The following is a 16003-nucleotide window of genomic DNA, read 5'->3' as shown; positions in this document are numbered from 1 at the left end:
TCTCTTTGGCTAAGGTCTTCTCATAATCCGATTTAGCTTTTCTTACTATGCTGGTAACTTTCCTAGCTTGAGCCTTGTACTGCTCATGGGTGTCCTGATCGCCTTTCTCCTTGTAAATTCTCCATAACATTTTCTTTTTTTGCAGTTCAAGCTTGATACTACTGCTCATCCATCTAATGCCTGCCTTGTTTGACCTCCTAACCATGGGGACACAATCTGATATTGCTTTCCTCAGATACCCGCTGATTTTATCCCAAGCACTGCTAACATCTTTCCCTTGCAATATGTTCTGCCATGGGATGGCTGCAAGCTCACTCCGAAGCTTGTTATAGTTGCCTAACCTGTAGTTCCGTACATACCCCTTCTTAATAGAAAAATCCACAGATTTTGCAACCTCCCAAGTCAATACCACATGATCGCTTTCACCAACTGGAGGTAACGAGGACACCTTACTTATGCATATAACCTCTGAACCAATAACCAGGTCCAACACTCTCACACCACGTGTCCCTTCAGTTACGTGCTGTTTCAAGTAATTATCTCGTAGAAGATGTATGAATTCCATTTCCTTTTTGCTACGTGATATTTCCTCCTTCCAATTGATATCACCGTAATTAAAATCCCCCATAATAATCACCAAGCCTTCACTCATTGCACTAAGTTGCTGATGCATGAATTCAATATCTCCCCCCGTACTCCCTGGCCTATAGCAGCATCCAACTGTATATTTGGTTGCGTTGGTCGCTATTTCGCACCAGACTGCCTCAAATGAACTCTTATTCACATGTCTATCATCATGATATACTACTTTCTTTGGCTGCAACACATCAGCTATCATCAACAGTACTCCTCCCCCTGTTCTATCTTCTCTATCCTCCCTGAAAATACTGTACCCATCACATTCAATTCCAGTGACCACATCTTCTGCTGACAGCCAAGTTTCACTAATGCCTACAACTTTTGGTGAGATTTCACTGACTAATGCCAAAAATTCTTCTCTCTTATTTCGAATGCTTCTAGCATTGGTATACAAAAATTGCAGATTCCCTCTAGATCTTGTACCGGCTTTAGAACTGATATATAAGTCATTAACTACCGTAGTCCTATGCCGATTTTTATCCCCTCTCTTCTGCAATTTATTCAGCCTATAAGGATCAATAAATACACAATCAGTGCTAAAGTTTCTCTCTCTTACACTCAACCTTTTCAATATTAATTTCCCTGCCCAATAACTTCAACCTGTTCAGAAAACAATAACTTCTTCAATCGCTTATGTCCTTCCATGTTAAGATGCAGTCCATCTCTAGCATACAACTGCCTTTTTCCTTCAAACACACTCCAAACATCAACAAACTCCAGACCTCTTTTTCTGCACATTCTTGCAATCATATCATTCATTATCATTGCTCGTCTACTTAACTCATAATTGTCAAAACGAGGCAGCACACACACTATTCTCCCATTGACACTTTTCCTCTTCACAATATCTAATAATGTTCTTAAATCTTTTCCTACCCGATTTATACTACCTCTCAGGTCATTCGTACCCACCATAACTATCATCTTGTCTGCTTCATGCCCTCTCTTTATTGCTAAAGCCACTCTTTCTATTGTCCCATCAGCCAAGCACTCCTCATGCATACCACTCTCCATACCCTTAATCATAGAATCACCATATATTTTACTACTCTTAACTTCATTCAAGTCCACACTCATGGACTCATTCTCTACACTATTCAGCATGACTCTCCCAGCTTCATTACTCAACTCTCTATTACTTACCCCCCCACTCTCACTACATCTCATTTCTTCTAGGCCACTTGTGGTTTTATTATATTGACTCCCAATCACTCCCATACTATTTATTACTGAATCATTCACCAAAGACTCACCCATATGTAATCCTGTTCTAGTTACTTCAGCTAAAGTAATCTCTATAGTCCTAATTTCTCTGTTTAACACATTAAACTCCGCTTTAACTTCCAGTATCTCCTTACCGATCACTTCCACTTCCTCATGAAGAAGATGAAGGTCATTTTTCATTTTCATAAACTCCCGCCGAAGTTCTTCCGCTACGGTCCCGATGTCAGCTTCCATTCCTAAACGCTCCAGCCTATCCCGACACTTCTCACATACGTCGACATTTTCGTTCTTTTCATTTTGCCAGACCGACCACAGATCCTTCACATTTTTCGGTGCATATATATAGCAGTTTCCGCAACGCATCCATTGCGAAAAATCCAACGCTGAGCCGGCCTTTCTTGTAGTAGTAGAAGTCCTGCGCGCCGCTGACGTACGTTTCTTGTTGGACGCCATCTTTACACGTTGATATAGTGAAACAAACGGCAGTGAAAACACAATATATACAACACAGTTCTAAACAATAATACCACTGAAGGACACTTGTTTCTAACCGATACACAATTGCAGCACAATTTGTGACAAAAAGCCACACTATATAAAACACAACCACTCATCTACACTGGAACATAATGGATGTGTAGCTGTTGAATCCTATGCAATTGCAGATACTTGAAGGGAAAGCATTGCTAAAGTCTCAGAACAGCTTCATTCTTCATGAATTTTTGATAGTGAAAGAACAATAATAGAAACCTGCAACTTAACTTTTCTACAATTGGGCTAGAGCCATAATCATTAATTGAAACAGCACTTTTACTCTCACATGCCAGTGCATAGCACTTGATGACATTTACAATAGTTTCCTTAAAAATCGCAATAACTTAAAAACTGTATGATGAATTTTTATGCAGTTTGGTGAAAAGCAGTATGATATGAGATGTAAAAGAAACACCCACAGCAATAGTATATAAATAGTTTAACTCAGTAAAAAATGAGTACATAAAGACAATGGTCAAAATGAGATTGTCAAAACACCTCATTAAGGAATGTGGTCACCCATCACAGTGCTCACAATGATGTTTCATAATGGTGTCCAGGAACTCATTTGGTAAGAGTAACCATTGCTCCTGCAAGGCTCTCCGAAGTCCCCTAAGGTTTTGGGGAAGGGGGGGGATTTGAGAGCAACAAAATCTAGAGCAGGGGTCTCCAAACTATGGCCAGCGATATAATTTTATCCGGCTCACCAATTGGACTAATTTTTCAATAAGAATCCGCAAAAAAAAACATGGGGTGTTGATAGATTTCAAATGCATTAATTAAAATTGTGTTCAAAATATATTCCCAAATAGCAAAAAGTAACCGTAATCCAAGTTATGGTCTTTCTGAACTGTAAAAGGTTGGTTAAAATGGACTAACAAAGAAAAAAAATTTTAAAGAATTCAAAATGAAATAAAAAAGTTACATACAAATAAACTTTTTTATCAAAAAAAAAATTTATGTTGCACGAAATAAGAACACTGATAAAAATATGAGAATTTGATGATAGTGTTCGTTGTCATTAATATACGATAATTTAATCTCACATACTCTGTAATCAGTTTTTATCTGCTTTCAATAAAACTCATATATCTAGTTCTAGAGTTTGTTTTTACTACGGCCCGCTGAACAGTGCTAAAGTACCCAATATGGCCCTCACGGCGAAAAGTTTGGAGACCACTGATCTAGAGCATCCCAAACATGCTCAATAGGATTAAGGTCATAAATAAATTTAGTTTAATCCTTTATCCAAGTGTAAGCAAACAAAGTTTTCACCTGAAGTATCTTCAGGACTGAGGCAACTCATGGTAAAGGTGGACTAAGCTCTCATCACTTGTCTTAGTATCTCCTATAATGCAAAGCACATCTCCTTGCGAACATGTATAATGCTATACATTAAGGGAAGGACCACTACCCAGACCCGTTTCGACCTTTATTGAGGTCTCGTCAGTGGGAGCCAGACCCAGAGGTGGTGATACTAATGTGGAAGTAATGGAGAAATCATATTTACCTATTTGAGTTACCAAAATGTGTCTCACCTTATTATTAAATTACTCTGGATTAGAGAAGATGCTAGAAGTTTTTTTCCACTTGGTTAGACTATAATAAATTTAGTTTAATCCTTTATCCAAGTGTAAGCAAACAAAGCTTGCGTCTGAAGTATCTTCAGGACTAAGGCAGCTTGTGGTAAAGGTGGACTAAGCTGTCATCACTTGTCTTAGTATCTCCCATAATGCAAAGCACATCTCCTTGAGGTCATGTATAATGCTGTGCATTAAGGGAAGGGCCACTACCCAGACCAGTTTCGACCTTTATTGAGGTCTCACCTGGGTCTCACTCCCGCTGACAAGACCTCAATAAAGATCGAAACCAGTCTGGGTAGTGGCCCTTCCCTTAACGAATAGCATTATACATGTCCGCAAGGAGATGTACTTTGCATTATGGGAGATACTAAGACAAATGATGAGAGCTTAGTCCACCTTTACCATGAGTTGGCTCAATCCTGAAGATACTTCAGGCACAAACTTTGTTTGCTTACACTTGGATAAAGGATTAAACTAAATTTATTATAGTCTAACTAAGTGGAAAAAAACTTCCAACAGGATTAAGGTCAGGAGACCTTGGCTGGTCAGTCTATAGATACAGTCTGTTCTTGAAGATATTGGTCCACAAGCTTTGCTCAATGAGGACAAGTATTATTGCCTTGTAGGATAAATGTCTCCCCTATTGCACCCACATAGGGATGAACATAGGAGTCCAGGACCTCATCTCTATAAGTTGCAGCATTCATGGTGCCACTAGGAAGCACATACAGGTCAGTGTATTCATGCAACAAGATACTTCTCCAAACCATGACACCACCCTGCCATTAAATTATTTCAAAGTTTGATATGATAGATATGTTGCCAGTTGAGTGAGCCTTCCACAATGAGTCTGTTGAATCCATGGAGATTACTGTAATAATCAAAAGTGGCCCTTTCATGAATATTAGAATGATAACATATCCCTGGTTCTCTCCAAATCAGAGCACATCTGGTATCACTTTGTATACCAAATTGGGATGTGTCTATAAATGATACTTATGGTAAAGGGAGTGAAGTACAAAATATAAATTATATTGTATTGCAAGAATTAGTATTAGGACCTGTTCTATTTTTAATCTATGTTAATAATTTCTGTGGCTGCATGTTATTTGGCAAAGTACTTTTCTTTGCTGATGACACTATTCTGATTTACAGTGATGTTAATATTGATTCCTTAGAATACCACATAAATCAGGATATGCAAAAATGAACAAGTGATTTCATAACAGTGGCCTTGTAATAAATTTAGATAAGACAAAATATATGTATTTCAGCTTAACAAATAAGCTAGATCACCATCTTTCACTAAAATGACATAACTTAAATTGCACATGCTGACAGCAAATTGAAGTGGAATGCTCATATTACAGTTTGGTAAACAAAATAAGATACATCATTAACATAATCTATTATTCTAAAAAAATTTGTCAGTACAGAATTCTTGAGATGCCTGGATAATACTACCTGGGTAAATTCCCCACTCCAGTAACAATTTACCCCCCCATCACTTGTTGAGGGGGGGGGGATTGTTACAATAACCTACTGCCCTTGATAAGCATCCAAAACAATAAGAGCCATGCTTGCTTCCTATCCACTGTCTTACTCCACTGAATAACTGTATAACACCCTTGATAACATCTTACAGAAACTTTACTTACACTGCTGTTTACTATATGTGAGGAACTACATTGATAATTTTCAAATGTATAATGTTGGACAGAGATATTCAAGAAATCTTTTCAATATAATATTCTATAATAAATTACTTGCTGACATAAAGTCTGTATCTTCTGACTAACTATATATTAAAAAAGATTCAGGAATTATATCACGAAATTAAATGACATTGAAGAATATATCTCAAATGCACAAAATATGTCTCAGCAGATGAAACAATAACTATGTTTCATCTGCTGAGATGAAAATTATACATAATCTTTATATGGGATTTTTTCAATTGAAAGTGAGTTCGCTGATCTCATATGTCAGTACACACTCCAACTACACACACACACACACACACACATGTGTGTGTGTGTGTGTGTGTGTGTGTGTGTGTGTGTGTGTGTGTGTGTGTGTGTGTGTGTGTGTGTGTGTGTGTGTGTAGTTGGAGAATTAAGTACTAGGGAAGACTGTGAAATGTGTGTAGCAGAACAGAGTAAAGTGCCCTCCTGTGATGAATCCCTGGACTCTTTGGAGAAGATGTCATGTAATAATAATAATTTATTGTAGATTCTATCATTTATTTGTATCATTCCACCTTGTAATTTTGTCTTGTGTTTTGTCTCATCTTGTATTGGATTTGTTGCATTTGCACTGTGTTAATAAGACAAATTTCATATTGTAATTACTATCTGTTATTTTATTTCATCTTGTATCTGTTGCATCTTTACTATATGTTAACATTAATAAATTCATTTCAATGTATTCATAAATTCAATTTATATTTTAGTAACAATGCTGATGACATTTCTGTGGTATTTTCAGATTAATCTTCGTTTAATCTTAGTCAGTGGCAAAACCAAGGAGTTTTTGTTTAGTCCAAATGAGTCGGCAGGAGATATTGCACAGCATGTATTTGATAATTGGCCTGAAGGTAAAGATTTAGATTCTGGTTTAACTTCATAGAAAAATCACATATATATATATATATATATATATTATATATATATGTTCATTTGAAGATTTACTCGGTTTGATAACATATTCTGTAATATTAAATGACTTGAACCGAGGTTAAAATAAAAACTTTATGTGCACGACTAGTTTCGTCTAAGACTAGACTTCTTCAGGTGCACAACCAATAAATATCATCTAAAACTGGAAAGGAAACGGTATTTTACAAAACAAAAGTAAGAGACATATCAAACAAACTGTAAAGCTGTAATCAGCTTACAGTTTCAAAAAAGAAGAACATACTATAGTTGTATTATTTTGCACATGCGTGCATATGAGACCTTGAGCTTGTCAGTATTGAATAGTAGAGCTTGTAAGAGTCCTGTAGGCCAGTGCTTCCCAAACTGTGGGCTGTGGCTCCCTTGGGGGCTGTTAGTTTTGTTGAGGGGGGGAGCTGTGAAATGATGAAAACAAATTTAAAATGTTTTAAGACCATGTCAAATGTGTCTGTAAGATGCTAAAAATGTAATATTTGCATTTGATTTTTGCAATATTTGATTGCAAAAATCCATATGAATATAAAACCAATAAATATTACAATAATATATGTCTGTATTATGATTTTTTTTTTCGATGAGGACCACGAAAGGATTCTTTACATCCATAAGTTTGGGAAGCACTGCTGTAGGCTATAGCTTAGATTGTTGTTAATATGGATGGGGTTGAGTATTATTTCCTTAGATTCTATAATTTTTCTCTCTCTCTCATCGCTACTGGTGAATATTGTCAGTTCTATCCCAGAGTACCTGATGTTGAAGGTTTTCTTCATTTGAATTAGCTGAAAATAGAACATGACTAGACAAGGCACTGGCACTAATTCTGCTGTTGTTAGCCATGGGCAACCCTTTATCTCCAGTTCTTGCCAACATTTACCTAGAGAACTTCGAGGAGAAAGCCATTTCATCTTCTACCTTAAAACCTAGGGTGTGGTTTCACTAAATAGACGACATTTTCTTGGTCTGGATACCCTCTGGGTCTTTCAAGAGCACCTGAATAGTATTCATTAAAATATCAAGTTCACGTCTGAATTAGAGGTTGACGGCTCTCTCTCCTTCTTAGATATTAAACTTACCCCATCGACAGAACAACTAAAGTTCTTCATTTATAGGAAACTGACTCACACAGACAGATACCTTCATGCTGACTCACACCATTATCCTCTGCAGAAGTTAGGTATCATCTCTACTCTAGGTCGCCGAGCCCGAGCTCTTCTTTCGGATGAACAGGAACTTAAAAATGAACTCAGTTGACTTCAAAGTACATTCCTATGTAATGGCTACTCAAAGAAGACTATAGACAAATTATTGTTTAACCCTCATCAATGATGTAACAAAGATACCACTATTTTTAAAGGCAGTATTTCTATGCCATATATTAGTTCTATATCCCCGAAATTAGCTAAAGTTCTAAGGAAATATAACATCAAGATATTCTTCACACCCCTTCCGAAACTACGTTCAATCTTAAGTCATCCTGAAACTAAACACAATTAATCTCAAATATCCTGGTGTTTATAAGATTCTTTGTGACTGCAGTAAACCGTACTTCGGATAGACGGAGAAATCAGTAGAACTACTTAAGTAGAGACTCAAAGATTGGAAAATACCTAATATGGAAATGGAAAATAAAATGGAAAATTTATGGAAAATACCTAAGAATAGCGATCTGAACTTCCTCCACCTCTGCAACGAGCTGCCCTGGTATTGTACTACATACTAGGATCACTTGCATTGGCTAACGCTAGTGTCGCCGATACTTTATAGTTTACTATATTCGGCAAGAAACTCTCTGATTCCAATCTTTGAGTTTCTTATTCGGTTTTAAAACTATGTGGGATTTAATATCCCCTTAATTTAAGTAATGTTTTCATTGCCGAAATGAAGCTTATTAGCTCTTTATACTTAAGTAACTTAATGGTTGCACCTGTTTGGAAAACTCGTTCGCAGAGTACATAAGTTCTTTTCGCTATACACTTTGGTATTAGGTCTAGCTACTCACTGATGAAGCCTCAAAAAAGGCTGAAACCGGTCTGGGTAGTGACCTCCCTCCATAATGTAATAACAGCATACATTTCCTAGGAAATGTGTTTTTACATTATGGAAAATACCTAAGAATAGCGATCTGAACTTCCTCCACCTCTGCAACGAGCTGCCCTGGTATTGTACTACGTACTAGGATCACTTGCATTGGCTAACGCTAGTGTCACCGATACTTTATAGTTTACTATATTCGGCAAGAAACTCTCTGATTCCAATCTTTGAGTTTCTTATTCGGTTTTAAAACTATGTGGGATTTAATATCCCCTTAATTTAAGTCAGTAGAACTACATTTAGAAGAACATCAACGAGACATCAACTACATCAGAACTTGTGTCAATGCCTTGTCTAGTCATGTTCTATTTTAGCTAATTCAAATGAAAAAACCTTCAACATCAGGTACTCTGGGATAGAACTGACAATATTCACTGCAGTTGTGATGAGATAGAGAGAAAAATTAAAGAATCTAAGGAAATAATACTCATAATACTCAACCCCATCCATATTAACAACAATCTGAGCTATAGCCTACCAGACTCTCACAGCTGTACTATTCAATACTGGCTGGTCTCGTAAATTTACATTGGCTTTTGAGTTTTTGCAGGGAGAGTGCTACAATCTCTTAGCAATCTTTCCAATTATTTTTGACATATTGCCATAGAAAGTAAGATGTGTATTTTTAACTTGCCATTCAGGGTTAAATGAACATATTAATATTTGTGCATATGCACATTGATACAGGGTGGCCCATAAGTCACAAAGTGGTTTAAAATGTAATTAACTTTTCTGATTATTAATTTTACTTTTTTTTTTTCAGGTATTCTAAGAAACGTTTGGGAAATTAATCATGGAAAAGTTCACAACCCAACAACAAATCAAAATCATGCAGTTTTATTTTGAAAATCATCACATTCGCCAGATCTGACGGCTCCCAGCTTCTTTCCATGGGGCTACCTGAAGGTAAAGATGTATGTGAATAAGCCTCAGACAATCCAACAGCATAAGGAGAATATTCGTGCAAAAATTATGGTGCTGGAGCCAGAAACATTAACAGCTGTCATGGAACATGCCATAGAAAGGCCCATCTTTGTGAAGCTGAAAACAGAAAGCATTTATGTGATATGGTTTTTCATAACTAAGAAAAAAAACTCCAGGTTCTGCTTTCTTTATAACAAAACAAGACTAAGAATAATTGATAAATAAAAAAGTTATTAAATGTTTAAACCTTTGTGACTTATGAGCCAATCCTGTACATACATATTTCATTTGTATACTGAGAACAGTAGACATTACAAGTTGCTTTATGCCTCTGCTGCAATAGAAGTGCACTGACTCCTGGGAGTGTGTATTGCATTCCATTATTCTAGTGAACACTCGAGACCATTGAAATGACTTAAAAACTGCCATCTTATTTATTATTTGTTGTCTTAAGTGTTTAAGTGTTTACTCAAGTGTAATATATTATAATGAAGACTGCTGTTCTTGGTATATAGAAGAGCATGCTGATTATAATTTCTTAAACTAAGTGTTATTTTCATACATTTATGTATTTTAATGTACATTTAAAATACTTGCCAGCCGAGTGGTTAGCATATCTGCTCTCCAGCCAAAAGGCTGCAGGTTCGAATCCCGCCATGGGCATGGATATTTGTGATTGTCTGTAAAAGCACTAGTGGTGGTAGTTGGTGGTAAATGGTATTGGTGTTAGATGATGAAGGTTGGTAGAGTTATGAGACGAAGAGTTGTAGAGTTGATGCCCTCCCTCGATGAGTCTTTGAACTCCCCTGGAGGTGTGATATAATAATAATAATAATAATTTATGTATTGTAGTGTATTTTTTTTTAAAAAAAGAGTTCTTTGTTATAGAGTGGGTTGAAGAAGCAGTAGCCAAGGCAGATATTCTGCGGTTAATATATCAAGGAAGGTTTCTCCATGGAAATGTCACACTGGGAGGTAAGTAAAAGATTATTTGTGGGAAAAAAAATTATATAATAAATAACATAACATTAAGCAACTGATTAGCAACTTATACTCCAAACCAGGCATCCCAGTGATTGAGTTACACTGTTTTTGGCATCTACAACTGGCAGCTGCCATTTACAGAGATTACTAGTTTGGAGTCAATCAAATGCATTAACAGATGTTTGACTTATATACCTGCCATGTGGCGATATACCAGATGATTTACTGTATTCTTAAGTTTTTGATACATAGCAATTATAAATTAGTTAAAATACCTTCCATCTTTTACTTACTCTGACAGTTGCTTTATGACAGTTTATGTATTACTTCAATAAGTAATATTCATTTCATATTATTATTAATATAGTGAATATCTCTTAACTCTTAAGACTACTGCTAAAATTTAAAATGCCAATGTTAATGCAGTTGACAAATTAAATATTATATAATGTTTATTAGTAATCTGACTCTCAGTTGGTATCCATGATGCCTTGTGGTTGGAAAAACCTGTATTTGAATCCCATCTTGAATTGTGAGGAACCTTTATAAGATTTTACAAATGAAGATGAATTATTCAGTCATATATAGAAGTGACAGATTTTCTCTCTCAGAAACTTGTTTTTTTTTTATCCTGCAGTACAAGCCTTATAACTACTTTGTCCAGAATTCCAGCTAAATCAAATTAATAATTTGACAACATAATATTAATTCAAATGTAATAAACATTATAAGAGCCTCCATATCTCCAGGTGATAATGCCCTCTGGTTGAAAAGACCTAAGTTTGAATCCTATCTAGGATGAAAGAACATTTATAAAGTATTAGCCAGCCTCTTATGCACAGATGATAGTGTTATGTTTAACTTTGAGAAGCTTGGTTTTCCATCTTGCAAGGTAGGTAAACTGGACAGAGAATATATTGACAAATATAGCATACTCATATACGATTATCTATTCTCTTCTTCTTCGGTGCATCAATCCAGAGATTAGTAAATATAGCAGCACATCACAACATCCTGTCTTGTGACCTTCTTTTTATCTCTTCATAATTCTTAGCGCCAGTTAGCATCATTATGTTATTTATATATGAAATTCTTGGTCTGCCTTGTGGCCTCTTTCCTTCTACAGTCTCCCCCCTCCATTATTTCTGTAATCAGTCCCTCATGCCTCAAATGGTGTCCAATTAGACTTTTTCTTCTCTTATTGATGTGTTTCATTAATGATCGCTCTTCATGAACTATATTTAGAACTTCTTCATTACTTTTCCTTTCTGTCCAACTAATTTTCATCATCTTTCTCCAGCACCAAAGTTCAAATGCCTCCAACGTTTTCATGTCTTGTTTTGTTAGAGTCCAGGCCTCACAACCATATAATGCAATGCTCCATATCAAGGCTAGTGAAAACATACATATCTGTTCTATGATAGCATTAATTAGGTTCCTATGAAGTTAACTTACCTGATCATGATAGGCTATTGAGTCTAACACATTAGTTAAATATAAGGTAATCGATGTGCACACTAGTGAACAAAGTGCTAGGAATTCCGCAGCATGTGGTGAAAGAAAAAAGATAAGTTTCAATGTTAATTATTAGCAATTTTAGTATAAAATTAGAGTAAATTTAACCTGAGCTAGTTGTGATTGAGTGTGGTGTTAACGTTTTAAAGTTTTTCAGTTTGAAGTAGTTTGTGATATATTGCTTTGTGTTGTACTATTTCTTTCTATCAATTATGGCAGCTACCATACCTCTTTTAACTGACATGTTGTCACTCAGCCTACAACCATTTATAGTTTATATTTTGTGCAATTATCATACAAGATTTTGCAGCATACTGAACCTGTGCAATGAACTCTTCCCATAATTTAAGAATGTGGCAGGTTACAGATGTTGATTGCATATTTGTATGAAATGCAGACAATAGGAAAAGTTGGGTGATTTTAATATCCATATCTCTGGTTTTAGTGGTAGCAATACTGTGCAATGGAAACAAGTGATTATTAGCAGAGTACTATAAGTAGAGTAGCATGATTGAGGGAGGGGAAAGTGCAATTATCATACAAGATTTTGCAGCATGCTGAACCTGTGGCACGAACGCTTCCCATAATTTAAGAATGTGGTAGGTTACAGATGATGATGGCATATTTATATGAAATGCAGACAATAGGAAAAGTTGGGTGATTTTAATATCCATATCTCTGGTTTCAGTGGTAGGTGATCATGCTACTCTAGTAAGTGATTACTAGAGTAGCATGATTGAGGGAGGTGGAAAGCACATGTGAGATGGTAGTGGACTTGACATTAGGTAGTGTGACTGGAGATAGGAAGGATGCATCAACTATGTCATCTCAAGTGAAGGTAGGATGCTCGGGGGGGGGGGGAGCTATTGAAAGAGGAAGTGGAAGAGATGAAACATCATTGATTTGTGTGAAGGGAGAGATTAGAAGACTCGAAAGACTAGCTGATATGAAATAAACAAGCGTGTGTGTTCGAGACAGTCATAGGAATGAGAAGAAAATGGGAGAACCTGGGAAAGAGAACAAAGGCATGATAAGATCTGAGGGAGGGTACAGGAATAAGAGATAGAGAGAGAGAGAGAGAGAAAATCTCAGAGGAGAAAGAGAGAGAGAGAGAGAGAGGGATACAGGTGAGCAGTGAATAAATGAATGGACTGTGATGGGAGCGATGTATGGAGATTCAGTGATTCATGGTATGTTTGAACAATAGAGAGGGTGACTCTGGCAATAAAGCACATTGAGAATGTGGATGAGATGATAGTGATGTTTGATATGAATGATCTGGGAAGTAGCATGAATCAGGTGGTGAGAGAGCTTTGAAGTTAATGTGAGGAATTGTGTAGCAGAAAAGTGTGAGAGGGAAAATGGTGAATTCATTACTCAGATATGATAATTGGTGTAGTTGGTGAATTGGTGAGTGGTGGAGACAGAGAGATGTAGAGTAGGTGCCTTACCTTAATGAGTCTTTGAACTCCTTGGAGGTGTCACAAATGATAATAATAAAAATTATTACTAGTGGTGGTGAGCAGTAGATGGCATTGGTGTAATTGTGGATCGATGAGTGGTGGAGACAGAGAGTTATAGAGTCTTTGAATTCCCTGGAGGTGTCATGAATAATGATAATAATAACATTTCAGAATTCAGGAAGAGCACAGCATTAATGAATGACATGATAGTGAGAATGTATAAAAAAGAGAAGTATAGAATATATGTGGATGCTTGGAGTACATTTGCAGATTGTATGCAATGCAAGGAATGGACTGCATTTGAACATGGAAGGACAAAGGCATCTGGAGAGATTGTTGTTCTCTGGGCAAGTGAGTGCATTAAAGCAGAGAAACCAGAGTTGTAGGACGGATGGTAGCAAGGGGTGGCCTCACTTGGGAATAGCTGCTTGGGAGACAGAAGAATGTATGGTATATTGCAGAGCCAAATGGAGTTTGGGGAGAGTAATAATGGTGCATTGATGTTTCTTTATAAAAATTCCAGGAATATAGGAAATGAATTGGTGGCACTGATTGCCTCAACCTGTCCATAGATTATTGGAATGTAGTTGACAAAAGGCATCAATTTTGTGTCCTTTTACTTCCATTCCTGTCAGGATATCCTGACAGGAATGGAAGTAAAAGGGCACAAAATATTTTGGCAGGATAGGAAGGATAAATGGGTGGAGTGTTATTTATGATAACTGATGGGTTATGTCCTCTCAGAGTAGAGAATTTGTGTAAGCCAAGGAAAGGAACACCAATAGTGATAAGCAGGAAATGTTTAGGCAGATAAGTTTTGCAAGTACAATACAAGTGATCATTATGAGAGATTTTAACTGTAGCAGTATAAATTGGGCAGGGGAAACAACATACATTAATAAAGGAGCAGAATTTTTGGAATTCTTGAGGGGCAAATTCTTGAGGGGCAAATAATATGTAGTAGAGAGAACACAAAGATTGAGAATTTTTGGATTTGGTTCTAGCATCAAAGGATCTGATTGTAACTGAGATGCCATCCTTGCTCCCAGTTGGCAAGAGTGCCAATGTAGGCTGTATTTAGGAAAAAGGAATTTATGTGGAATTATAAGACAGGTGACTACAATAATCTTAGAAATCAGTTGGGGGGGGGGGACAGTTGCTGATATCTTTCCCTTTTGAAAGATTCAAAAGGGAAAGATATCAGCAATGCATGGGAACTTAAGAAATATTTATGAACATCAATGATAAATTGCATTCTTTAAATGAAAGAGATAATATAATTTAGTGTCAAGTGGCTTATGAAATCAAACAGGAACTGTAAATGAAAAAGAGGTATGGAAAAAGTATAAAGTGAGAGAGGTAGAGAACTGTTGCATGTGTTATATGCTCAGTCCAAGAGAGTAACTCATTTAGTAAGGAAGACAAAAATGGAATATGAAAGAAACTAGTATTGCAATCTGAAAGAATTCTTTCATTATGTAACAATAGAGTATGGTAGAAAGAAAAATGATTGTGGATGAATTACACTATTAAATAGAAATGAGGATCGGGTGACTAATGCAGATGATATAGGGGAGCTGTTTATCAGTTTTACCCTGGAAAAGCAGATTTTATTCCTGGAGGAATATGTGTGTGTCTGTGTGGAGGGGGAGGGAGTTGAAGGTTTATTATTATTATTATTATTATTATTATCACCAGACCTCCATGGAGTCAAGAGACTCATCATGGGAGGTCCCACTCTCACATGTACAACTCATCATATCTCAACTTAAATGCATTCACTGTCCTGCACTCACCACACTCTCAAGTAATGCATTCTAATCACCTACCACTTTCCGTGCTAAACACTCCATCACTAAACCAACTTATCTTATACAGCTTCCAAGAATGGCCTCTCCTTCTCTCCCTGTCTCCAGATATTCTATGAAAAATCTCATTCACATTAATCTGGTAATTACTCTTTACCAATTTATGTGTCTCAAACATGTCTCCCCTCTTCCTTCTATCCACTAGGCTCTGTAATTTGCATTCTCTCAATCTGTCCTCATATTCCACATTCCAGAGACCAGAAACCAACTTTGTCAGTCGTCTCTGAGTATTCTCCTACATATCATCATCCTTTTGAAAACCTGGTAACCAGATCTCTGCATGGTAATCCATATGCGGCCTGATCAAAGCTTTGTGAGGAATCAAAACATCTTACTTATACATGTCAGTGTTCTCTGCATTATTCCCATAATCTGCTGTGTTGTCCTCACAATTTTAGCAAAATGCCAAAAATTTTCAAGTCCCTATCCACCATCACCCCCAGATCTTTCATCTTCTCCGCCTTCTCTAAAATATCCCTGCCATTTCTATACTCTGCATCCCA

At 36.6% G+C, this 16003-nt stretch overlaps 1 protein-coding gene across 2 annotated transcripts in view; it reads left to right on the top strand.

Annotated features, from left to right (window-relative positions):
* Positions 1-16003, top strand: part of LOC150104792 (ubiquitin-like protein 3) — a 258218-nt gene that overhangs the window by 185023 nt on the left and 57192 nt on the right. For both annotated transcript variants that reach the window (XR_016548549.1, XM_090395354.1), the window contains exons 2-3: positions 6468-6576; positions 10559-10645. Coding sequence is in view for 1 of the 2 variants with exons in the window: in XM_090395354.1 (XP_090251480.1) it covers positions 6468-6576; positions 10559-10645 (196 nt within the window). In the remaining variant the exon portion in view is untranslated. The remainder of the gene's footprint in view (positions 1-6467; positions 6577-10558; positions 10646-16003) is intronic.

Source organism: Typopeltis vanoorti, chromosome 7 (genome assembly GCF_054136105.1).
Source record: "Typopeltis vanoorti isolate ZY-2024b chromosome 7, IOZ_Tvanoo_1.0, whole genome shotgun sequence".
Classification (NCBI taxonomy): Eukaryota; Metazoa; Arthropoda; class Arachnida; order Uropygi; family Thelyphonidae; genus Typopeltis; species Typopeltis vanoorti.
Note: the sequence above shows the minus strand (reverse complement) of the source record. Positions and strands in the feature narration are given on the sequence as shown.